Genomic DNA, 27,148 nt, shown 5'->3' on the forward strand with positions numbered 1-27,148 from the left:
GAAAAGAAATTAACATTTCTAAAGCTGAAGCTGTGTGTACTAAAATCTGCTAATTATTTACTACAAATAATCCAACAGGGATATGATAAGAGGTCTACAAAATCTGGAATGGAGTTGAATAGGTAAATGTGAATTGGTCATTTAACCAAACTGGGCACCAGGAAGTACACCTGGTTTCAGCAGGCGTAAGTCCTGGTGCCCACACAGGAATAAGCGCTATGTGCTATTCTATAAAGGACACTCAACCCAGAGCACCCTTTATAGAATAGCACTGGGCGCCAATTTTTTTCAGTGCCCAAATTTTGGCACCATGTACTTACTGAATCTGGTCCTTGGTGATTAGAAGATGAATGGCAACTCTGTGCTAAGGGGTGTAGTTATCAATGTGGGCTACCATTAAGATATGTTATTTTACCACTAGCTCATGTTATTTTACCACAGGTATTCCTCCTGATGAAGAATTCGAAACAAGGGGGATCCTTGTCAAGGATTTTGAATGCTGTGCTACAGTGGATATATCTTGGAACTACTGGCTGAGCAAACTGTTGCATTTGCAGCATGTTGATATTTCTTCTAATGCTAACAAGCTTATTTTCGAAAGGGAAGGACGCCCATCTTCCGACACAAATTGGGAGATGGGCGTCCTTCTCCTGAGGTCGACCCAAATCGGCATAATCAAAAGCCGATTTTTTTGCGTCCTCAACTGCTTTCCATCGCAGGGATGACCAAAGTTTACGGGAGCGTGTCGGCAGTGTACCAAAGGCAGGACAGGGGCATGGTTAAGAGATGGGCGTCCTCGGCGATAATGGAAAAAAGAAGGGTGCCCCTTACGAGCATTTGGTCGACTTTACTTGGTCCATTTTTTTCACGACCAAGCTTTGAAAAGGTGCCCAAACTGACCAAATGACCACCGGAGAAAATCGGGGATGACCTCCCCTTACTCCCCCAGTGGTCACCAACCCCCTCCCACCCTAAAAAAAAATTAAAAAATTTTTCCACCTCTATGCCAGCATCAAATGTCATACCTAGCTCCATGACAGCAGTATGCAGGTCCCTGGAATAGTTTTTAGTGGGTGCAGTGCACTTCAGGCAGGCAGACCCAGGCCCATCCCCCCACCTGTTACACTTGTGGTGGTAAATGTGAGCCCTCCAAAACCCACCCAAAACCCACTATACCCAAATCTAGGTGCCCCCCTTCATCCCTAAGGGCTATGGTAGTGGTGTACAGTTGTGGGGAGTGGGTTTTAGTGGGGGTTGGGGGGCTCAGCACCCAAGGTAAGGGAGCTATGCTCCTGGGAGCAATTTGTGAAGTCCACTGAAGTGCCCCCTAGGGTGCCCTTTTGGTGTCCTGGCATGTGAGGAAGACCAGTGCACTACGAATGCTGGCTCCTCCCACGACCAAAGGGCTTGGATTTGGTCATTTTTGAGATGGGCGTCCTCTGTTTCCATTATGGCCGAAAACCAATGATGACCATCTCTAAGGTCGACCATCTCAACATTTAGGTCGACCATCTCTAAGGTCGACCTAAATGTTGAGATTTGGGCGTCCCCGACCATATTATCAAAATGAAAGATGGACATCCATCTTGTTTCGATAATACAGGTTTTCCCGCCCCTTCGCCGGAACGTCCTTAGAGATGGGCACCCTTAGAGATGGTTGTCCCTGTTCGATTATGCCCCTCCACGTGACACTGTTTTTTTCCTATTCACAGGTTTTGCTTTGGGTTTGGATTTTCTATCTCTGTATGAACATTGATAGTGAAGAGACTGGTTTTTCAATTTTGTAGGAATGCTAGTGTCCATTTTGTTGCAACAGTAGTTTTTTCTCGTGTTTGGGAGTTGTTTTCTGCTATTGTTTTTTTCAGAGTTCCATTTGAAACCAGTGATTATAGCCACTTGGGAAGAGTCATCTATGTAGATCTTCTGTGGAAGTTGAGGTTTTGTTTATCAAAACTATGGTTTGTTGCTACTCAGTCCTCCTCCTTCAATGTTCTGAACAAAACTCATTTTTGAGATTTAGTCGTATAATTTTTGTTCTACAATTTTTAGATTTGTGATTTTACCACATATCCCATTTTATGCAGTGAGACCTAGTTACTAATAACTGGTATGATCAGTAAAATACAAGCAACCACCAAGGTGGAGAAATGAGATCTGCTACAAACAAGACAAAGTAAAAAAAGGGGGAGTAGCGTGATCAACAGGACTCTTCCAAGTCATATTTTAGTACTGATTAAAGACTTTTACTACATCATTACGTCTCCTGGGATCTTTGGAAGAGTCCTGCTGATCATGCTACTCCTCTTATTTTTTACCATGATCAGTAAAATAACATGTCTTAAAGGGAGTCCACATTGATAATCCCCCCACATACACACGCACAGTTATTAATAACTAGGGTTAACAGTAAAATAACACATCTTCATGATAGCCCACATTGATAATTTCCCCCCTAATCTTCTATCCTCTAAGTTAAATGATATACAAAATCCTTCAAGTCCTACTATGCTATGACTTCCAAATGAATGTTGTACTCACTAATCGTTACTTTGTCCTTTTCTCCCAGCATGATATTGTTAGGTGTGAGGTCTCTATGGACAATCCTTTTCTCTTTGTGCAAATACCGCAATGCTAAACACAGCTACATTTAAAAAATAAAGAACAAGAATATTATTATTATCCCAGATGCAAAAGCATATTCAACAAAATATTCTTTCTGAAGTATCACATCTGATTTTTGTAAGATAATTATACAATCTGCAGTATACAAATGGAAAAAAAAACATTTCCACTACTTACTTGTATAAATATCTTCCATATTCTTTCTTCTGCAAAGAGTTGTTTCTTTTCTTTCAAAGAATTAAAGTGCTCTCCCAGAGGTGCGCCTTCTATGAGCTCCATAACTATATACAATCTGTCATCTACACACAACAGAATGAAGTGGTAATTCATGCCATCAGGATTTGCATCAAAAGTTTTATATTCATCTGGCGACTACAGAGAGGATATTGTTTTACGATTATTTTAGAATACAAAATGTTCAGCTTTTAGTTCATTATTCATCTTTAATGCATATTTCTGTCCAATTAAAGATGGAGTTCTGCATCTCTTATGTTTATGAAGACTTGGCACAGTCATTGATCTAAAATTTATGATTTTTGCCCCTTAAAGCACATTAAATGGCAAAATTTGTGTTATTTTATAAGGTACCACAAGCTGCATCATTATTATTCCCTCATTATTATGCAAACTGAATAACGCAGCTTACAGTGAACTATGCAAGTTGTGCTAGTCTTGTAAAAATAACACCAGCTGAAAGTAGGTATTGCTTTTCCTGGTCAGGAGCATCAGCCCATTAACTTGCAGCACGATGCTCCTGGACACCATCTTATAAAACTAGCACATTGAACGAGTTGTAAAATCTAAGGGTTGCACCTCCTCCCTTCCCCTGCAAAGACTTCTCCAAAATACCTCAATCCCCCAAGACCCTTCACCCCCATTAAAGATAGAGAGCTTAAGCCCTATTTCTACCCCTATTGGACCCTGCATACCTCCTACTCCCCCTCCCCTTGTAAGGCCTCCCCCAAGCCCAAATTCTGTACTCACTGCCAGCTATGGATTTCAAAATGGTGCCTGTGACCCCTAGCAAGGGGTGAGGGGTCAGGTGGGAGGTTGGGGGTATTTTGGAAGGGGTCTTTGCTGGGAAAAGAGAGTGGGAACTCCCGGATCTCACACTTTGACCTCCTAGGGAGCAGAATAACAGCTTTCAAGGATGATTGCAATAGTTTTTTTTTTACTCTGGGAGTCATTAACCTGCAGCAGTACTACTACTACTACTACTTAACATTTCTAGAGCGCTACTAGGGTTACGCAGCGCTGTACAATTTAACATAGAAGGACAGTCCCTGATCAAAGGAGCTTACAATCTAAAGGACGAAATGTCAAGTTGGGGCAGTCTAGATTTCTTGAATAGAGGTATGGTGGTTAGGTGCTGAAGGCGACATTGAAGAGGTGGGCTTTGAGCAAGGATTTGAAGATGGGCAGGGAGGGGGCCTGGCGAATGGGCTCAGGGAGTTTATTCCAAGCATGGGGTGAGGCGAGGCAGAAAGGGCGGAGCCTGGACTTGGTGGTGGTGGAGAAGGGTACTGAAAGGAGGGATTTGTCTTGAGAGCGGAGGTTACGAGTAAGAACGTAGGGGGAGATGAGAGTACAGAGTTAGGGAGAGGCTGCAGATCGAGTGCATTTGTAGGTTAGTAGGAGAAGCTTGAACTGTATACGGTACCTAATCGGAAGCCAGTGCAGTGACTTGAGGAGAGGGGTGATATATCAGTCCAGGCGGAAGATAAGATGTGCAGCAGAGTTCTGAATGGACTGAAGGGGGGATAGATGGCTAAGTGGGAGGCCAGTGAGGAGGAGGTTGCAGTAGTCAAGGTGAGAGGTAATGAGAGAGTGGATGAGAGTTCGGGTGGGGTGATCAGAGAGGAAAGGGCGAATTTTGCTAATGTTATAGAGGAAGAAGCGACAGGTCTTGGCTATCTGCTGGATATGCGCAGAGAAGGAGAGGGAGGAGTCGACGATGACTCCGAGGTTGCGGGCAGATGAGATGGGGAGGATGAGGGTGTTATCAACTGAGATGGAGAGTGGAGGGAGAGGAGAAGTGGGTTTGGGTGGGAAGACAATAAGCTCGGTCTTGGCCATGTTCAGTTTCAGGTGGCGGTTGGACATCCAGGCAGCAATGTCGGATAAGCAGGCCGAAACCTTGGCCTGGGTATCCGCAGTGATGTCTGGTGTGGAGAGATAAAGTTGGGTGTCATCGGCATAAAGATGATATTGGAAACCGTGAGATGAGATCAGGGAGCCCAGGGAAGAGGTGTAGATTGAAAAAAGAAGGGGTCCAAGGACAGATCCCTGTGGAACTCCAACAGAGAGCGGGATGGGGGTGGAGGAAGAACCAGTACTTTCCACTGGTTAGTGACTTTTGCGATAAATTGATTTGCAGTTAAAATGCCATGTTTTACCGCAGCTTTGTAGCTCCCCCCCCCCCCCACCAAGTTACTTCTGCCTACGAGTAGTTGAAAAGAACAGTTGTAACCAGCGACTATCTGCAAATAACACCCACCATAGACCACCATATTAATTCACAGAAGCTATACTTACTTTCTAAAAAGGTTCTATAATACCGCACAACATTAGGATGATATAGCTGCAGGAAAATAAATAAGAATATTTTAAAACATTCATTTTTTTAACCTGAAGGGTGGCAACTTTCAGCCCAAACAAATTAACCAGGTAAGCACTGAGTTATGCAGGCTATTTACTTTAATAACTGTCCTCCCTAAACTGCAGTGTAAGCAATCAGTAAAATGCAGCACAGTATAATCTTAGTATAGGTGGCTATAGTATGATAAATTCATTCCATATATTTATTTAAAACATTTATATACTGCACATTGCTATTAGTTCTAAGCAGATTATAGCCAAACATCTGAAATATTTAAAAAGACAATTTCCATAATTGTACAAGAATGAACTATATAAATTAAAAACAAAATATGCAAAACAAAAATCAAAATAAATCTCCAATAAATTTTATCCATCATAGTTGATAATAAAATTATTTAAAAGCTGCATTACAAAGTAATTATTTTAAACATTTATAAACATTTAAAGCATCCATACCAAGTCATAACTTTAAAAGAGTTCATTCTGCTAGGGATCAACACTGCTATTTTGAACCCAAAGTCAGACCGGGCAGGGGCAGAGGGGGACTACTCAGACCCACTAGCCACCTATGGATGACCCTGGGTAGGTCCCAGGCATTCTAAGAGGGTCCTGAGGGTTGAGGGGGGAATCAGGTAGGAATCGGGTGGGCTCTGAATTTTCAGGAAGGGATCACATAGAGGGTCTTGATGCAGGAGGAGGGAAGCCTGCCCATGTGGCACAGGAGGGTTTATGTTGTCAGGGGTGATCAGGAGGGGTGCTAATATCAGGGTAATCGGGAGGGATACTGATGTCAGTTGGGGATGGTCAGAAAGTCATCATATGTTTGTCAAAGTGGATTGGGAAAGGTGCTTATGTTTGTCAAGAGGCAGACTGGGGAGGGGGAATGTTAGGGGAGAGCAGAATAGAGAAGCAGCCAAAGGCAGCAGCACTATGGGACAATAACTCTGCTGCACATACCACCTTACATAAGAATATAAGAATAGCTATACTGGGTCAAACCAATGGTCCGTCTAGCCCAGTATCCTGTTTCCAAAAGTGGCCAATCTAGGTCATAAGTACCTAGAAGAAACCAAAATGGTAGCAACATTCCATGCTATAAATCCCAGGGCAAGCGGTGGCTTCTCCAATGGATGTCTCAATATCAGACTATGGTCAATTCCTCCAGGAACTTGTCCAAACCTTTTTTAAACCCAGATACGCTAACCGCTATTACCACTTCTCTTGAGGTGGCAGTATTTGCAGCAGCGCTATGGGCTGTCATGACATGATCCCCCTGCTGTCACTGATAGCCACTCCTCTGCTCTGCCCCTGTCACACCTATTCTTTGCTACTACTAGTGTTAAGCTGTTAGCGTAAAATTTTTACCACATTGGCCATTTTAATTTGCGTTACTCATTAGCACAGGCTTGCACTAATGTTTAACATATTGTAAAACCATCAACTACCTGCTTAACGCTGCTTAGTAAACATACCCCATAATTTTGAACCTGCTAATGATAATGATCTATTGTGAGTCATAATTCTATGACCAAAATGAAGAGAAGGAATCTACAAGAATCCTTGGATTTCATAGCAAAGTACCCAATATAAATTATATAGTGCATAATCACATTTTTTAAATAGCAATGATGAAACTGAATGCAATGACTTAAATATCAGAGTAATTGATCTAAATTTCATGTGTCATTCAATAGGCAACTAATAGAGGTCAATCAATGCAGGAGAAATATGTTCACGTTTAATTTAATCCTAGTAACAATCTAGTTAAAGCATTTTATACTAAACGTAAAGTTGCGAAAGCACAGGTTAGATAGAATGCACAAACCAGAATTGAGATAACCATTTTGAGATGTGCCAAGTTCTGCTGGTATTTTAAAACAGGATGCACCAGTCTAGAGCCTGTTCTAAAATCCATCCAGGAATGGATGAGTATGCACTGGTTATGTGCAATACGAGCAGTCATTTCACAAGGTTCAACATCTAAAAGATCAATAGGGACAACACAGCAACACATATGTGCTGGCAAATATACATATATAAACAAAACAAAACCTTCCACAAGCAAACTTAGGCAACATAAAAGATTGGAAGGAGCCAGTCGCAATCTCCAAGGTGATCAATAAAAGACGTTTATTCTTCAGATTCAACATGTAATAACGTAGACAGTAGAAACCCAAGACTTCATCAGGGGTTTTTATAAGCTAGCCATAAAATCACAAAAACATGCATATGACAAAGTAAACATATAACACCAAGAATTGGAACTTTGCTCAGCAGACCTCACTGATAGCAACAAAAAACTTATGTCTTCAATTTTGTTTGCCACTTCTATTGAAGACATATGTTTTTTGTCACTATCAGTGAGTGGATATAGTGGATAAGTTTGGCTCAACTATGATGAGCAATTTCAAAAGAGTTTGGCAAAAGGATAAGTTGGATCCTTGGGGGTTTAGAGATGTTGTGGTTGGCTGAGATGATGCCAACAAGGCCTTGTACATCGATTTACAAAGCCTGAGTTGCTATCATTTCAAGTGGGTGGAGATAACATTTGCTCCATCAAAGGTGTCCAGCTTACTAGGCAGATGAAGAGAGATCTGTTAATTGCCCTTTGTTATTTTCCAGATACTCATTTAATTTGGTCCCAAAATATTCCTAGATTGATGTGGAGGGATGTGAAGAATGTGAAATGATTGAGAAACTTTGGAAACATGTGAGAGCAGAGGTCTCCCATTTTGTCAGTAATTTGAGTAAGCTAGGTTTGATGCATGATTTATTAAAAACTGATTGTCCTGGCCTGTACTATACAGGTGGGGTTCACCATTCTAAGACTGGTTTGGACATATTTTTGTTGGAGGCATGTGTGCAGCACAACCAACGGTCAGTTCATTGGTGGGGTAGGAAGCAGTGACAAGCTGAGCTGTCACTGCTAGTGACGGAGTTTGGTTTGCCATTGCCCTGTTTGTTTTTGTTTGTTTTTTCTAATTTAAATTTCAAATTTACATAACCACAGTCTAGTAAATAAAAAGATCAAGTCCACATCACTGAGAGAGCAAAGAAGCAATAACAAGGAAATAAAAAAGCAATTCAAACAGGCTTACAATCATCCTGACAATCTCTGCACCTTTACAACTAGACCTAAATCCTCACATAATCAGACAAAAATAAAAAAAGAAAAAGACTCATTTTCTTTACTCTGCTTCTTTATCTAACAAACAATGCTCTAATTGAGATGGATCAAGAAAAGTATAACACAAATCAGAAACGTTTATCAAACACTTGCAGGGGAACTTTAAAAAGAGAGTTGCCCTTAATTGAAGCACATGTGGCTTTAATTGGAGAAATTGTTTTCTACATAACTGTGGCACCAGCCACATCAGGAACCATTTGCAATTTACCACCACAGAGCAGATGATGCTTCTTCTTGAAATAATATCTCAACACAATTATTTTACCTTTTTCAAATAAAAAAGAAATTATGAGGGTGGCATGCTCAGTAAAAGTGTCCTGAGAAATTTCTTAGAATTGTGTTAAATTAGATCCAAAACATCAGGCTCATCCTCCTCCTGGGAAGCCATTACCCTTTTTGGATGATTTGGGAGATGTAAAGTGAGAAATTAAACTGGGGTCAAGAGTGGGGGGTGCATGGGGTCCATGTGTATCACTATCATGGGCCCTCAGGGAATGGCAAGGTTTGACGTTATCTCAGGCTTTGCTATGAGGGAGTTATATTCACAGGGTGCTTGTTTAAGCAGCATTGGTTAGTTCGGGTCCTACTAAACAGGAATTGTCATTTGAATAAAGAACAAAGGTTGAGACTATGATACATCGATGTTTGTGGGGCAAATAGGGGATGATTTTTGTCAAATTCAATGTTTTGTGATGTTCAGTTTGACTCAACAAAACTACGGCTGTTTTCTGCCAAATGCAAGTTGTAATGGCTGTTTTTGAAGGAATTCTGGGGAGAAAAGGGATGGGAGTACGAATGCCAGTATTATGCTTTTGGCATGCATTAAGCAGCTTGTAAAGGACTATTACTCCTTATAACCCAAAAGACTAATGTGAGTAGTCGGGTTTGTATTGGAACCACTAGACTGGATATTCTTCTTCAATAAAAGTAAATCAGTTTTCTATAGCAGTAAAAATTTAACAAAACTTACCTGTTCCCTAATAATTGTCAATTCAGAAACAATGTTCTCCACACTTTTGTCCCGATCTTTTTTGTCCTTTCCAAATGCTGGGTTGTGTAGGTTGACTTCTTTCATAGCTAGAAAATTTTGGCCGCTGCGCTTTCTTACCTAGAATACATTGCTCTTTGTAAAAATTACTAACATAGGAGCCCTTTTACTAAGCCGCGAAGGTGCCTACATGTGCCCAACGCACATCAATTTGGAGTTACAGCCCGGCTACCATGTGGCCCGTGCGATAATTTCATTTTTGATGCGTGTCTGCTACGCACGCCTGAAAATATATTTTATTTTCTGGTACGTGATGAAAATCGGGCGGTAACTCCGACTTGACACACAGAGGGGCATAATCGAATAGGGACGACCCATCTCTAAGGACGTCCCAGTGAAGGGGCAGGGAAACCCATATTATCGAAACAAGATGGGTGTCCATCTTTCGTTTCAATAATACGGTCGGGGATGCCCAAATCTCAACATTTAGGTCTACCTTAGAAATGGTCATCCCCGGTTTTCAGTGATAATGGAAACCGAAGATGCCCATCTCAAAAATGACCAAATCCAAGTCATTTGGTCATGGGAGGAGCCAGCATTCATAGTGCACTGGTCCAGCTGACATGCCAGGACACCAGCCTGGCACCCTAGGGGGCACTGCAGTGCACTAACTGATGCACTAAATGAATGGAAAAAGGCATGCAGTGGTCACTAACCACCTCCCACCTCGAAAAACAACTTTAAAAACTTTCATCTTTTTTTTTTTAGAGTATGGGTGAATGATGCCCTTCGCTATGCCTCCGTTTGGCAGTTGAGGACGTCCTTCGCTATTTATTTATTTATATAGATTTTGCTCACATCTTTTCAGTAGTAGCTCAAGGTGAGCTACATCCAGGTACACTGGATATTTCTATGCCTGCGTTCCTGCAACGGCAGTTGAAGACGTCCTTCACTATAGGAGTTGAGGATGTCCAAAATGTGGATGTTTGTGAGAAGGACGTCCATTCCTGGATGTTTCTTTGAGGATGACCATGCCTGCTATGCCTCTGACACCCCCTTTATTTATTTGGATTTTGGATCACAAGTAGCAGCAGGAGGATTTGAACTGGCCACCTCTGGATTGCAAGACCAGTGCTCTAACCACTAGGCCACTCCTCTCCCTTGAAATTTGGCCATCCCTGTGGGGAGGCAGTTGAGGCATAGTCCACGCCCTCATTATGCCTCCGCTGACACACACATACTTCCCCCCCCCCCCCAGGGACCTGCATACTGCCCCCCCCCCCCACACAGGAATGACAAAATTTCAAAAACGTAAAGTGGAGTGGAGGAGTGGTCTAGTGATTAGAGCACTGGTCTTGCAATCCAGAGGTGGCTGGTTCAAATCCCACTGCTGCTACTTGTGATCCAAAACCCAAATAAATAAAGGGGGTGTGGGAGGCATAGCAGGCATGGATATCCTTCTCACAGGAACATCCAGGCATGGATGTCCTTCTCACAAACATCCACATTTTGGACGTCCTCAACTGCCATTGCTACTACTGAAAAAGGTGTGAGCAAAATCTATATAAATAGTGAAGGACGTCCTCAACTACCGTCGCAGGGACAGAGGCATAGCGATGGAGGTCCTTCACCCAAACTCTAAAAAAAAAGACAAAAGTTTTTTAAGTTGTGTTTTCAGGGTGGGAGGTGATTAGTGACCACTGAGGGAGTCAGGGGAGGTCATCCCCAATTCCCTCCGGTGGTCATCTGGTCATTTAGGGCACATTTTTGTGGCTTGGTCGTAAAAAAAAAAGGACCAAGTAAAATCGGCCAAGTGTTCATCAGGGACGCCCTTCTTTTTTCCATTATCGCTTGAGGACACCCCTCTATTAGGCACACCCCAGTCCCGCCTTCGCTACGCCTCCGACACGCCCCCGGGAACTTTGGTCATCCCCACGACGGGAAGCAGTTGGGGACGCCCAAAATCGGCTTTCAATTATGTCGATTTGGGCAAACCTGAGAGAAGGACGCCCATCTCCCAATTTGTGTCGGAAGATGGGCATCCTTCCCTTTCGAAAATAAGCTAGAAAGGCGATTACCATACGGTTAACGCGAGAGACGTTACTTCTAAGTCAATGGCTGGCGGTAAGGTCTCAGACCCAAAATGGACACGTGCCTATTTTTATTTTGTTGCACGTCCATTTTCGGCAAAACTTTTAAAAAAGGCATTTTTTACAGGCGTGCTGAAAAATGGATCTGCGTGTGCCCAAAACAGGCCATTTTTCAGCGCACTTTAGTAAAAGGACTCCGTAGTTAGGCATATAGGTTATAAGGGATTTGTTTTTGCATATATATGACAGTATATTGTATTTGCAGTTATTTGCAGTGAGGGCAGCCATTTCAAAAATATACTTGCTGAAAAAATAAACCACAATAGAAGGAGCTGGCCACAAAGTATGGATGGTAAGGGTTCCTGTATTATTCATGCACTAATCAGTTAGTGTGCAGTAATGTAAATTCACTAAACGGTTAGCACAGGAATGCCCACTCTCCATCACAACACACCCTCAAAAATACAAAAAAAAAATGATTTAGCATGCTCACATTTAGAAACCAACATGTGATACTGTAGCGCATCCCACAGTAGTCCATTTTTTTCTTGGTGCATTAGGTGTGCTTTAGCTTAGTAAAATGGACCATATATGAGAAAGTGTGGTCTATAGGGTAGAATCCAAAGTTATATGGAGAAAAGCGAAAAGCAGTGGATCTCTTTTTGTTTTTAATGTTTTGGGATTGTGAACTGCTATGAGCTTGTTTTTGAGCCAGACATTAAAGAAAGTGAAATAAACTATAAACTATATTACTTAGCTGAATAAATTAGACTGCAGAAATGTGTTATCCATGTGGGGGAGGGGCTAATTATAAAAGGCTTTTTCTGCATGTAAACCATGTTTTGCACATAGAAATGGGCTTTTATAAAACTGTGCAGTTGTTGATGCATATACTGTATAAGTATGCATGCCAACAAAATCCTACATATTTATGTATGCACCACTCATGCTCCAAAGGGTTTCGATTGGGCAGAGCAGAGATGGAATTTTGATGCACATGCTTTTTGTCTTCTAAAATATATGGATACATGAGTAGAACACATATACACAAATACACCTTTTTGGAACAGGTAGAAATGTGTGTATGAGTATTTGCATGCTATTAGGATTGCTTCTGACAGTATATTTTATAAAGGCACATAGGGGCCCCTTTACTAAATTGGGTTAAGGAGCTAGAGTGAGTTTTACTGCATGGCAGACATTAACATAGACCTGCAATAATGTCTAAGGCACTATCAAACCAGCAAGCACGGTAAAAATCCCAAGCTACCTGGGAGTGGGTGAGATTGAGGTGGAGCACAAGATTGATCTACTATGAAAGCTAGCATGCGGATCATTACAATACATTAGCTGTCACAACTTTCAGTAGTATGGCTGCACTTACCTCCACCTCATGTAGATGTAGCCAAGCTACGAGCAATCTAACACTGCAGCCAAGGCCCTAACCCCGATCAATTATTCTGATCCTCCCTCTTCAATTCCCAACCACCCAATAAGTATCCCCAATTCTCCCAACTCCTCCCCCAATCAGTAGCCCCAATTTCCCAACTCCTCCAGATCAGCACCCTCAATCCCCTCAGCCCCCAATCAGCTCGTTCTCCACAAATGTCGGATCAGATCTCCAGATCCCCTAAGCCACATCAAGCCCCTCCCATAAAGTAGAGCCCCTCCCACCTGTCCCCAATTCAAACACACATCCACCCCTTTGACCCTCTTAGGTCCTTCATTCAACCCTGGGACTTACCCAGATGTGAACTCTGGTGGTCCAGTAGACAAGAAGCAGGAGCTGTCTCCTTGTACTCTCACCCCATATGATTCTAGGTTCAAAATATCATAGCACTACTGTTTGGGGCCAGCCTTCCATATAAGGGCCATTATTTGGAAGATTGACCCCCTAGTGACAGTATTACGAGACTACCACAAGAGGACATTGGCACTATTTTTATTCCTGTGGCTGGACCCCCCATACTAGACCACCAGGATCCCACTGGACAGCCTTCAGAGGTGTGGGGGGTCCAAGAGGATCCAGTAGGTGGGGAGTGGATTTGAAACAGATGGGAAGGACTTGCCTTTGGGGAGGGGGATTCAAGAGGGGATACTGGAGTTGTGTTCCAGGGGAGATCAATGGAGGAGGCAGAAAACAATAGAGGATCAGGTCGAGGAAAGTCTGTTCAAGGGGAAGAGCTGATGCTGGGGGTTTCTGATCAGGGAGAGCTGATGCTGGATGGGGGAACTGATGCTGGGCAGGAGGTTTGGTTCAGCCTATGAACATGTTGTGTCAAGGTGATCATTTGTGCAGGAGGTAAATACAGCCATATCTCCTGCCCAAAAAAGCACTTTGCCACAATATGTTCACGGGATAGAGCAAGTGTTAATCCTGACTTTGAGTTATAAATTCATACATGTCTATTCCCCTTCTGCAATGGGGAAACATGTTTATACTTCAGTCCTGCCCTCATCCCAGCCATAGACTGCCCAATACATGCCCCCTTTCAAGATAAATGTAGATACGACATATATGTGTAAATATTGGTGTTTTTTAAAAATATATATTTTAGACATGTATGCTATATACATGTGTAATTGCTGGTATTTAAGAGCTTCTAAAACAAGGGCCTAAATTGCTTTATCACTATTACAAAGGTCCATCAGTTATAGATTGTTATTAAATAGTTTGAAAATAAAGGTTCTGAATCTGGTTCTCAAATCTCCCCGATAATCTGGTATTTAGAATATCTGCAGTGAATATGTATAATGTTTATTTGCATAAATTTGAATCTAAGAACGTGTTTGATGTATGTGAAAATACTCCATACATATTCATCAGGAATATCCTACAAAAAAAAAATCAGATAAACTGGAGGGGAGAAGAGGGGAATGGAGAGGAAGAACTGGTGGAAAACAACGATTTTAGTTTTGTCACTTTAAAAGCTGAAAACGAATCTATCCAAATGTGAAATAATTAGTAACAACAATTACAGTGTAATAACAGCACTCTAAGCTAATGGTTACCATCAGGTAAAGTAATTCACAGAGATAATTGGATCTCTTTTTAATTCTTACCCTAGAATAACCACTCATTAGCATTGCATGTATAAATTGTTAGTATATTTACCTTAAAAACACTTCCAAAAGCTCCACTCCCAAGGTGATCTAATATTGCATAATTGCCAATGTATTTTCTGGGTGTTTTATTCTGATTGATGCTTTCAATATTTTCAGCAATTTGCCTTATTTCATCCTGCTAGGTAAAAAATAAAACAGGAATTGATTTCTTTTACAGTCTCAATCTGAGCTATTCTGAATTTTGTTAAAATAATGAAAGCATTATACTTACTGGTAATGAATTGAACTTTGCCACAAGCTCTTCATAAGCATTGATATCACGTACATAATGTCCAATATCAATGAAAATCTCAAACAAATTGGAAGGAAAAAGCCTAGAAAACATGCATATTTTAAAAGCCTAAATACATGAAACTGTGGTATGGTCTTTAAACATAGGCTTTGCTTGTTAAACAATAATCTGATTTGTGAATATGCATTATACTGTTTTATAAGACAAAGGAACGCTTCTTACAGGTACCATCTAATAGAGAAGCAATAACATGGAAATTACAAATTTCATAAGTCATCCCCTGTGGGATACCATTTAGCCTGTGAGAATACCATCCAGGTAGCCTATGAAAGCCCATGACGCCTGAGATGTTTCCATTTAACACATTTGATGGTAGTCAGATGATTTGCATATTAAAATCAGAGCTATCTGCCTAGCTGAACGTATGAGCTCATTGAATTGGAAGGAAGATGTGCTGGGCTAGCAGAAGATATAGACACATCTTCACTAATATCGTTACTTTCATAGAGCCAGCTTCATGACTCAGTAACAGTACTGTGTGCTGCCAAGTAGAGGCCCAGCACTTCATTCCTGGGACAGACTTCTGCAACTAAGACTAGTGATACTACTGAGGTAGTATTCACACTCCTTGGGAGGAGGACGTCCAGTCATTATTCAATATCAACACCTAATGATCAGAATTAGGGCCCATGTTAGTTGAGTTCTGGAGGAATCACTTATTTGTTGCGATAATGCCTGGTAATAACCATTGCTGTTGTGGCTGGGTTGATTTGGGAAGCAGCTACATAATGAGGGAAAGAAACTTGGGTAGTTGAGAATGAAGGCTCATGGTGCCATTATCTAGTAAAGACTAGTTCCTATTGAGTTGGAACTGCAAAGAAGCAAGAGGAAACCTTCTTTCCAAAAAGGCAAAGCAAAAAATATCTGCCTCTATGTATATTCCTTCATAAGTACATAAGTACATAAGTAGTGCCATACTGGGAAAGACCAAAGGTCCATCTAGCCCAGCATCCTGTCACCGACAGTGGCCAATCCAGGCCCTTCAGATTGGAATAAAAACTAAAGAGTACTAATAGTCATATTTGTCCTATAGAAAACTGGATTCTTTGTAGGCCATGAAAGAATTTGTTGGACCAGCGTAGAAGGCAATACCAATACACTGTTGTATACAAACTTTCAATGTCACTCCATTAATACATTTCAGGAAGAGACCTATAGGGTTTAATTCTGTACAGGTCACCAGTGTTGGATTTGGACTTGGTGAGGCCCTAAACTATATATAGCTTGGAGGACCCTTGTTACAAAGTATACCAGAAGGTCTCACAAAGGTGCATACCAAACCAGGACCTTGGGTCACCATGAAAAAATTGAAAACATATATATGCTTTTTAATAATTTAATAGCAAGGTATTTAAAGTGAATTTTGTGATTTTTTTTTTGTTTGTTTGTTTCAACTGTGGATGTTGACTCTGCACATAAAAAGCCACATAAAATTCTAGAAGCCAAAAAAATTCTGAAATTTTGTGAGGCCCTGTGAATTGAGAGGCCCAAAGATGTTTAGCTTATGCCTAAATCCAGTACTGCAGGTCACCCAAAGTTAGGCATCGATTCCCTGATTCTATAACCTCAGTTGCAAATTTACGTACCTGGGGCATGCATTTGTACGCATAGGTGGAGATTCCATATATGGTGCCTAAAAAAATCTGCGCAGAAAACATTTCCGCTTAAGCATATTCTATAAGTGGCACATATCAAATATGCTTAGTTGATATCCCAATGCCTAAAACTACATGCATCCATTTACACCAGTGAAAACATCGCGTAAATCCCAGTGCGTAAAGTTAGGTGCACTGAGCCATATTTTATTTTATTTTATTTTTTGTTACATTTGTACCCCACATTTTCCCACCTATTTGCAGGCTCAATGTGGCTTATATGATACCGTAAAGGCGTTCGCCAGTCGATCGATAACAAATACAAGGTTCTGTTGTGGTCGAATGAGGTAGTTGTGTGTCAGGTACCATGAGGGTTGGAGGGAGTGAAGATTGTTTATTGTCCAGCACGGTCATTGGTTATTTTGTGTTGCTGGGTGTGGGGATTTATGTTGGATCGGTGGGGTAACCCAGAGAATACACTGAAATCTTCTACTTAGTGTGTGGCATAAATTTTAGAACACCCATGAAATTCCAATTTCCCCACCTATAACTATGCTCCTTTTTGCCTGCGCACATTAAAATTTAGGTGTTCTGCATTATAGAATATGCTTAGTGATTTCTGTATGTAAATTCTAATTATTGTCAATTAGTACTCATTATTGTTTGTTAAGTGTTGTTAACAATGTTGATTGGCTTGTTAAGCCAATTAAGTTATGCGCGCTGTTATAGAATAAGCTTGGATTTTGGCATGGAATACTAGGCGCTATATATAGAATCTGGGGGATAGTTTATAGAATAGTAGCAGTTACGTGCACAAGCTAATTTCCTAATTAAGTGTGAATTGCCATTAACAACCAATAATCAGTGACTACTGGTGTTAATTGGCAGCAATTAGCCCTAATTTGCAGATACCTACTTAACTGCACTTAGACACTATTCTATAATGTTAGCACCTAAATTCTATAGCACATAACTGAAAGAGGAGTGTTGATGTGGGAAGAGCATGGGCATGCCCAGCATTTATGCACTGAGCTTTAAGAACATCAGTTTCCCATGTAACTGCCATATTTAGACGCTATATGAAAAGTCAATCCCAAAAATGTCAAAGAAAGCAGTATAAAAGATGCCTAAAGAGAAATCAAGTAATATTTATTTATTTATGAAAGGATTCAATAGAGAGTTCAGTATAGGCGCTCCTGTAGCCGAGCATAGCTTCAGTAAGGCAGGCCGCAAAAGTGACTCACCTGAAAGCTCTATACATCATAAAATACTCTCTCATATAGAACCCCCAATTTTCTTAACTTTAGTGCTTTAACCCAATGTGAAATTTGAATTGAAACAAAATATAATAATAACAAGCAATTATTGACACTGATTGGCATAATTAGAATTTACGTGCAGTTACCATTAACTTCCACTCCTCAAATTCTCGAGGCCTTTGAATCCTTTTATAGGAAACTATACTCTTCAGATTCTACAGCTCAGGACATTGATGTTCACCGCTTCTTGTCAACATTGCAACTACCACATGTCTTGGACCATCATCTCAGCCATCTCAGCCAACCTGTTTCTCAAGATGAACTAATCTCCGCAATCAACAAACTGTCTTCAGGCAAAGCGCCAAGCCCAGATGGTATTCCTGTGGAATTTTACAAGGCTTTCTCCTCGGCTATATCACCTCATCTGCTGACCTATTTCCATGCACTGCTGCAGTCTGCATCCCCAGGGCGCTTCTTGGATGCCAACCTGATAGTGCTGCCTAAGCCCAACAGAGACAGCAGCCTTGTACAGAATTATAGACCAATTTCACTCTTAAACACTGACTATAAAATTTATGCAAAGGTTTTATGTTGCAGAATTGACGCCATTATTCCTTCTCTTGTGCACAGGGATCAGGCTGGCTTTGTCAAGTCCAGAAGTGGTGCTGACAATACCAGATTGTTATGCCATATCATTCACTTTGCTCGGTCACGGGACTATCCCATTCTGTCTGTTTCCCTTGATGCGGAGAAGGCCTTTGACCGAGTTGAGTGGAAGTACTTGTTTATTGTTCTTAAGCAATTTGGTTTCCCTGATCCGTATATTCGCATGGTGCAACTACTTTACTCCCATCCTTCAGCCCGCATAGTAGCCAATGGTGAAGCCTCTAATTCATTTGTTCTGCATAGAGGCACAAGGCAAGGTTGTCCCATCTCCCCCTTGTTGTTCAACTTAGCTCTTGAGCCTCTCCTAGAGGCTATTCGACAATCAGGTGCTATTACGGGTATTCTTCTAGGTAAGGAGGAGTTCAAGCTCTCCGCATGTGCGGATGACATCATGCTGTATCTCACTAACCCACAAGCATCTCTGAAAGCCCTCTTCAACCTAATCTCTTGTTTCTCTAGAATCTCAGGCTACAAAGTTAATTGGGATAAAACAGAACTGATGCCTCTGAATGACATCTGTACTCCTTTTACCACTCCAGAGCTCCCCTTCAAATGGATATCCTCTTCTATAAAATATCTTGGAGTCTTCTTTGACAGAGAACTTGGCAAAACCATTAAAATCAACGCTGGCAAGCTGTCTAAGCTAGTTGAGTCCTCTCTGGTAGCCTGGTCCCCATTAAATCTTACATGGTGGGGAAGACTGGATACCATCAAAATGATGACAGTCCCTAAAATCACGTATGTTTTGAGTATGATCCCTCTTCTCTTCCCTTGCACCTTTTACAGGCAACTGGAAAGGATGCTCACCAACTTTTTATGGAATTGTAAATTGCCCAGAATCTCTCTCAGTAAACTTAAGCTTTCAAAAAGGCATGGTGGAGTCAAATTTCCCGATTTATTACTGTATCATAAAACATTTATTTTGCATCAGGGCATGGAATGGATTGCTCCTGTAGATGTTACCTCCTCGCCGCCCAGATGGGTAGTCTTTGAGCAAGGCCTCATCGATCCATTAAGTCACTCCCATCTCCTCGGTATGTGCCTTCCTAAGAGCATTGTCTCCAACCCAATTATCAACACCACCTACAAGTTAATGGCATCTTTAGATCAAACCATGGGTATCCATTGGTCTGATGCGCCATTCATCCCCATATGGAACAACCCCAACTTTAAAATAGGTAATAAGCAAGTCTCGTGGTCTCAGTGGCAGCTTATAGGCATATGGTCCCTGAAAGACATGAGACTTGGAAAACCTTCTCAGATTTGAAATTAGAATTTGCGTTATCAGACACCCAATTTTACCAATGGCTTCAGATTAGTACTAAGTTATAAAAGAAAAGTAAAGGCTTGTTGCAAACTCAATTTCTGACCCAAATCCCAGAGCTTCTTGATTTCAATCAGAGGCTTCAGTGCACTGCCATGTGGCTTCCCACATTTACAAACATCTACTCAACAAATCCCATACTAATTGTAACGGCCTATACAGATGTTGGGAAGAAGACATTCAACAACCTATCTCCGATAAATTGTGGGAGCAGCTCTGGAAGTCCCTCTTCAGATGCTCTAATGCTTCCACTACAATACAGTCTATGTATTTCTTCATGCATAGGTCTTTATGGACACCATATAAGATGCATGTTATCATCCCCTCTAGCTCTGATCTATGCTGGTCTTGTCAGTCTCAAGTGGGTAATTTTAGACACCTTATATATGATTGTGGGTGTATTCGGCAATACTGGTTAGAAATATGGGCGCAACTGGTAGACATCTTTCATCTCCCTGGTGTAATCTCTTATAAATTTGTGATACTCAGAGACCAATGTTTCCACAGTTTGCTGACTCCTAGTGAAGGGGCTCTGGTTAACACCATGGTATCCTTAACGTTGAAGGTAATCTTCTCCCATTGGAAGGCTTTGCAACAAGTTACCTACCAGGAATGGTGGAACCTGTTGCTTCAAATGTATAAATACGAATTGCAACTTGCTAAGAAATCTTCCCGCTTTGCTTCTTATAGAGAAAAATGGTTACCATTTGCATCTCATTTTAGTGCTCTGCAGTGATATGTACAAATTTGGTGTACCTCATGTGCAAACGTTGTTGTATATCCCCCAGCCCCCCTTCCCTCTTTTCTTTCTCTCTTATCATAACTGAGCATTAACCTTGTTACTTATTAGGCTGAGCTCTGGTTTTGCTTCTTATTGCTGTCTATTGCTATGTTGTGAGCTCTTGTGTATTTCTGTACTGAACACCAATAAAAGAAATTAAACTAAGAATTTACATGCACAACTTGCTAGGGGTAGTTTGTAAAGTGGTGCGTATAAATTCTAACGCGCACTACCAAAAAGGCACGGACGTTCTGAAAATTTACTCGCAGGGTTATAGAATACACCTGCGTAAATGGATGCGCCTAGAGTTAGAGTCAGGCACAGGCGCAAGGGGTATTCTATAAACCACATGGTTTATAGAATACGCCTTGGTGGAAATTTTTTCAGCAGTGATTTTTCAGGCGCCATATATAGAATCTAGTCCTATATATGTAGGGAAATTAACAAGTTAATCAGTTTTTTAAATGTGTAAATCACACCTTATCACCTAAAATCACTTCCTAAATGTGTTATAACAACACACTTTGAGCACAGTTTAGTAAATAGGGCCATTACTGAGTTCAGCTGAAGTCCATCATCAATTCAGGAATTCAATGTATATACTAAGGTGAAAGTCAGAGTTGACAACAAAGGCACATCGAGGACTTTTGAATATAGGAATTTAATTGAGACTCTGGCAATCATTCACTGCTACGATTGTCCATAAAGATAAATAAAATATAACTTGAAAAGCTTCTCTGTTACACTCTTGCCAGAGGATGAAGAAATGACATCTCCTACTTGCTCTTCAATCTGTCACGCAAGAAATGAGGTTTACCACTGAAATAAATCTTCAAGGCACTGTAGAAAACTGCATGCAAAGTTCAGGCCTGATTTGATTCCAGGGATTTATTACTTAAAAGAGAACATTCATTTTTCTTAAGACCACAGGCCTTATCCAATAAAGACCAGAGAAAAGGCCTTTAGGAACACAACCCTATAGTTCCTATCCTCCCTCAGCAGTTTTACACCATGCTTCAAATTTAAATTAGTTATAACGTGTTACTGCTAAAATCAAGCCCACCAAAAATGAAATAACTGTCATGTAATTTATGATATTACAGCTTGTTGACTGACGGAGCAAGTTGTCAAGTTGCATTAGGACAATAACCCACATTATAGGTCCCTTAACATGACTTACACTTACACTAACACAGGTTGTCTTGCCCTAATACAGCGTTAGTTAAGTCATTGTGGAGTAAATAGTAATGAGATGCCGCGGCATGCCTACCTTATATGCCACCCAGGGCACAGCACCCCCCTCGTCCAAGCAAGGTGATGCACAGAGCAGGTGCGTGGCTGTCGGCTCTGCCAGTCCCCTGCCCAAGAACAGGAAGTTGACATTAGAGAAGGCAGGGGACTAGTAGATCCAACAACCATGTGCCTGCTCCATGCACCTCCTTGCTGCCTGCACTTGGGGTGGACCGCCCCCACCGTCCCACCCATGGTACACTAGAGATGAAATGCAAAATGTGCAAATGTATGTAAAGCTCATTACTATGTAAATGTTATACCGCTGCTTGCAGTGTGAGTGCACACTGCAAGTTGCAGTATAGCCAGTAAAATAACATCAGCTAAAAGCTGCAATTATTTTACCACCGAGGAGCATCAGGCCTCAAAGCCATGGCCCCATATTCTCAGACCACATCCAAAAAGAGCCGCAGTACTGTCTCTCTCACTCCCCTGATTATCACCCACACCCATCCCCAGATTCAAAGCCCCAACCCTCCCCCTTGAACCAAAGCCCCAAACTCCAAGAGACACCCTTACCCCCACCCCACCAACTCTTGTGGTCCTACCATAAAATCACTGGTGATGTAGTGTGTCCCTGGGCAGGAGAGATCTCCAGTAGCTCCTGCGCTTGTTGGTGCCTTATGACAAAATGGCACCCCTAGTGACAGTCACACAGTACCACTGCTAGGTGTCATGTTTCTGTACAAGCTCCTGGGCTGTTGGAATAATGCTGCTTGCAAGGTGGCTTGCAAGTAGCATTATTCATTTACCATGGTAGTCAGCAACCTGTGATATTGCAAGTTGGAGACTCCTGTGGTAAATTAAGGTGTAGTAAAAACTTGCCTTTTACTATGCCTTGATAACTTCTTTCTGATTGTATGAAACCAATGCAGAAAAATAATCCTGAAAAACGACAGACATGCTTCATTTTCCTCTTTGTCAATAGTTATGCAACAAGAAGATAGTGTGATAATTTATCATTTGGGAATGCCTGTCTTTGGATATGAGGGTTGTTTCTATGATTTATGTACCGCTGCTCTGGATTAACTTATGCATGATTTGATGAAGAACCTTGCCTGTAGCAAAATCTCTTTATTATATTTCAGCTATCCAGCATTAAGTGTTGCCATTCATCTAGGAACTCATATTAGACAAGGGACTATTTTCTTCCAGGTCTCAGTCCCATGGACTATCTTCAAAACATGGCAAATTGTTTTCTGATGGGAGAAGGAATTGTTCACTTCAGCATTATAAGTTTGAGGAGGCATTTAAGAGTATGGTGCTCCTAAACAAAAGTCTTTACTGAGTAACGTTTCAATGGTAGCAGGCTTAGATTACGTTTCACAACATTCAGTACACAGTAAAGAACAGAGGTTTGATCTGCATACTATAACACCCCTATTGGGGTCCCTTTCAACCTTTACTAGGCTCTCTAACTCACCAAGGACCCTTCTTAGAACCTAACATTCCACATGTCTGTATTTCTCCTCTGCAAATCCTTTTCTCCCCTCTACCTATTAAACTTCTACAGACTTGTAGATTAAGCACTGGTTAGATTGTTTTCTCCTTTTCTCCTTTGAAAACTCAACACAGATAGCTCCCTCAGGAACAGTACTTCACTGGATGCCAGAGGCACCATCACAGGAACCCTTAAGCAAGGTCCCTTTTATTCACCACAAGACACTAAGGCCAAGATGCACTAAAGACTCGTTAAAGCCCTTTCCTTACCAGTTCCCTTAGTGAATAGGTAAGGAACGGGCATGCATCAAGGAAAAGGAATGCAAATGAGCTGCTCGTTGTAGCTCACTTGCATTCTCTATTCCATCATTAAACAGTCGGCCAGTCGAGCATGCGCAGAGCAGCCAAGTGTTATGCTGGCTGCTCTGCGCATGCCAAGGACGTCCTTTATGGACGTCCTTCACTATATATATAAAAAAAAAGTCGAGCTGTGCCTATGGACGTCCTTTATGGATGTCCTTCACTATATATTAAAAAAAAGACAAGCTGTGCCTATGGACGTCCTTTATGGACGTCCTTCACCCCCCCCCCCCCCCCCCCCCCCCCGCTGCCGCTCCCCCCTCCCCCCTGCATTGAAATGGCAGCTTCCTGCAGCCCCAGCCTCCCCGACTTCCTCCGCACCCCCGCCGCCCTGCCCCCGCTGCCCCCCCTGAGGCCGCTGCCACTGCCGCCCCTCCCCCCTCCACCCACCCCCCCCCACCCCCATCTGCCACCGGGCCGGGCCCTCACAGCACCTCTCACCTCCATGTGAAGGCGCTGCAGCAAGCAACAGCTGATCGCTTCCCTTTGGACTTCCCTCCTTTCCTCCCTGGCCCAGCCTCGTCTGATGTAAGGTTTTCAAGCGTTAAGGCAATCGGAAAAGGTTAGTGCATCTCATTACAATAGGGTTTCTACACAATTTGCTCATCTGCATTCCATTTTCATTAGCTGCTATCGTCATCGGAAAAAGGCTCGGAGAAGCCTTTAGTGCATGCCAGGATTTACTACTTGCTCATTAATGGCTCGTTAATGTCTCGTTAAAGACTCGTTAAGTTTAGTGCATCTGGCTCTTAATAAAAGAAGTGGGATTCTTCCCTCTTCTGCTCCAAAGAAACACAGTAACAAGAGACCTACTTCTCTTTTCCTAATTTCTTCCAGGCACAGCATCTGGAGACTGTACTTCTTCCTCCCCCCTTCCTTCTTTCAATAACCAGCATTCATAAAGACAGGCAACCAGACCTTCTCTTTCTCTCGCTCGAAGCCAACACCCAAAAATACTCACTTTGACCAATCCCTGGGCTGTACCATAATGGTCACTCCTAAAGAAGAATGCTACAACAAAGTGACTCCATCTACTCTATACTCACTGCTATCCCATGTGGAGGGGCATAATCGAATGGGGCACCCAAGTTTTCCTGAGGACATCCTTGCAGGATGTCCCGGCGAAGGGGCGGGGAAACCCATATTATTGAAACAAGATGGGCATCCATCTTTTGTTTCGATAATACGGTCGGGGTTGCCCAAATCACAAAATCTAGGCTGACCTTAGAGATGGTCTGTTATGATTCTGTTAGAATTCTGCTAGTCAGACAGGGGAATGCTTGGAGCCACTCCTGATTGGTCTGTCAGGGGCTAAGCTGATGTCAGTCTGATCTACTTAAGCTGACCTTTCCCTACAAGCCCTGCTTTGGCGTTACTTCAATTCAGCTGAAGCCTTACCTTTGCTCTGTCTGAGCTATTAGCTCTGTGCTTGCGTGGAGTTATTACTCCTTTCCTTTGCTTGCAGTTTCTGTTGCTCTCTCTGTCTGCCGGCTGCTGCCTGCATGTGTCTAATTACCTCTCTCACTGCACCTGGGTTTCTCTGTTTGGCTGTAGTGCTGTGTGTGAGTTCCTACCTTGTTCTGTTCCAGTTTGTTTGTTTTGCTTCCCCTTCCTTCGGAGTTCCCTTTGAGCCCTGTTTGTTTTCAGCTTGGCAGGTCCTGCCCTGGTAGCAGACTCGGGACCCTTTTGTTTCTCTCCATGGGGATTGTTTGTTTGCTCTTTCATTTTACTCCCAATTAACCACTTGTCTGCAGTCTTCCCTGCCTCTGGTTGCTGTGTGTGTGCTGAGCTTGGTTTAACCCTTTGTCTGCAGAGCTTCTCTGCTTCTGGCACTTGTCTGTTTACTGCAGTCTTCCCTTTCTGTTTCAGTCCTTTCTTTGCTGTAATACCTCCTGTATTACAGAGCACTGTCCCTTTCAGTGCGGGGTGTGTGTGTTAGGCTCCGCACTCCATTTTGCGGACTTTTCCCTTCCCTGTCTGCTGAGGGTCTCTGCCTACAGTATCTTATATTCCAGTCCCTCTCCTTCTTTGACGTGTTTCTGTGTATGCTTCCCTTTCTCCTTGATTACCAGCACCGAGGGTGTTGCTGGTGCTCTGGTCCCCATGGGGGACCCCTCATTTAGTCTCTTTCTCCCCTCCCTAAGTATGAGTCGGTTCCAGTTAGGCCGTGAGGCCTGCATGCTTGTATTCTGAGTGAATTGGTTCCAGATAGACCGTGAGGCCCGCCTGATTGTCCTAGCTTCCCTTTTCTGGAGGTGCAAGTTGGTTGCTGCTTGTGTGTACAGGGCCTGGTAGCTGGGGTAGTGTGTAGTGCCTGCTCGTCCCACCCTCGGCCTTGGCCTAACCCCTATACTAGGCCTCAGCTGGGGCCCAAGGGCTCACAACCAGACTAACATGGTCATCCTTAGAGATGGTCATCCCCGATTTTTGGCGATAATGGAAACAGAGGATGCCAATCTCAGAAACGACCAAATCCAAGCCCTTTTGTCATGAGAGGAGCCAGCATTCGTAGTGCACTGGTCCCCCTGACATGCCAAGACACCAACTGGGCACCCTAGGGGGCATTGCAGTGGACTTCAGAAATTGCTCCCAGGTGCATAGCTCCCTTACCTTGTGTGCTGAGCCCCCAAAAACCGACTCCCCACAACTGTACACCACTACCATAGCCCTTAGGGATGATGGGGTCACCTAGATGTGGGTACAGTGGGTTTGTGGTGGGTTTTGGAGGGCTCACATTTACCACCACAAGTGTAATTGGTAGGGGGGGATGGGCCTGGGTCCGCCTTCCTGAAGTGCACTGCACCCACTAAAACTGCTCCAGGGACCTGCATACTGCTGCCATGGACCCAAGTATGATATTTGAGGCTGGTATAGAGGCTGGAAAAAAATATTTTTTTACATTTTTTGAGGGTGGGAGGGAGTTACTGACCACTGGGGGAGTAAGGGGAGGTCATCACCGATTCCCTCCGGTGATCATCTGGTCATTTAGGGCACATTTTTGTGGCTTGGTCATAAGAAAAAAAGGACTAGGTAAAGTCATCCAAGTGTTCATCAGGGACGCCCTTCTTTTTTCCATTATTGGTCGAGGACACCCATGTGTTAGGCATGCCCCAGTCCCGCCTTCGCTATGCCTCCGACACACCCCCATGAACTTTGGTCATCCCCACGATGGAAAGCAGTTGAGGACGCCCAAAATCGGCTTTTGATTATGCCAATTTGGGTGACCCTTCAGAAGGACGCCCATCTTGCGATTTGCATCAAAAGATAGGCGTCCTTCTCTTTCGAAAATAAGCCTGATAGTCTCCACTAGAAGGAGCAGAGCCCCTTTATATAAGCAGCAAGCTTTTGATTGTTTGAGGACAATTTCACATTATATTTTTGCATTTATTATTTTATGATGGATACCAAGACTAAAGATAAAGAATATGATTATGTTTGATGATGTATTTCTTCCCAACAATACACTTATCTTTACAGTTGAATTTTATGTTATAAATAAAAAAAACTGGGTCAGGTAATCCTTGATG

At 42.4% G+C, this 27,148-nt stretch overlaps 1 protein-coding gene across 3 annotated transcripts in view; it reads right to left on the bottom strand.

Annotated features, from left to right (window-relative positions):
• The window catches only part of NEK10 (NIMA related kinase 10), a 487,142-nt gene that overhangs the window by 281,933 nt on the left and 178,061 nt on the right, over positions 1 to 27,148 (bottom strand). For all 3 annotated transcript variants that reach the window (XM_030205786.1, XM_030205778.1, XM_030205768.1), the window contains exons 17-22: positions 14,826 to 14,928; positions 14,604 to 14,732; positions 9,381 to 9,518; positions 5,158 to 5,203; positions 2,800 to 2,921; positions 2,539 to 2,641 (exon numbers count right to left, since the gene is read on the bottom strand). In XM_030205786.1, coding sequence (XP_030061646.1) covers positions 2,539 to 2,641; positions 2,800 to 2,921; positions 5,158 to 5,203; positions 9,381 to 9,518; positions 14,604 to 14,732; positions 14,826 to 14,928 — 641 coding nt within the window. The remainder of the gene's footprint in view (positions 1 to 2,538; positions 2,642 to 2,799; positions 2,922 to 5,157; positions 5,204 to 9,380; positions 9,519 to 14,603; positions 14,733 to 14,825; positions 14,929 to 27,148) is intronic.

The sequence above is a fragment of the Microcaecilia unicolor genome, chromosome 1, assembly GCF_901765095.1.
Source record: "Microcaecilia unicolor chromosome 1, aMicUni1.1, whole genome shotgun sequence".
In the NCBI taxonomy this organism is placed as follows: Eukaryota; Metazoa; Chordata; class Amphibia; order Gymnophiona; family Siphonopidae; genus Microcaecilia; species Microcaecilia unicolor.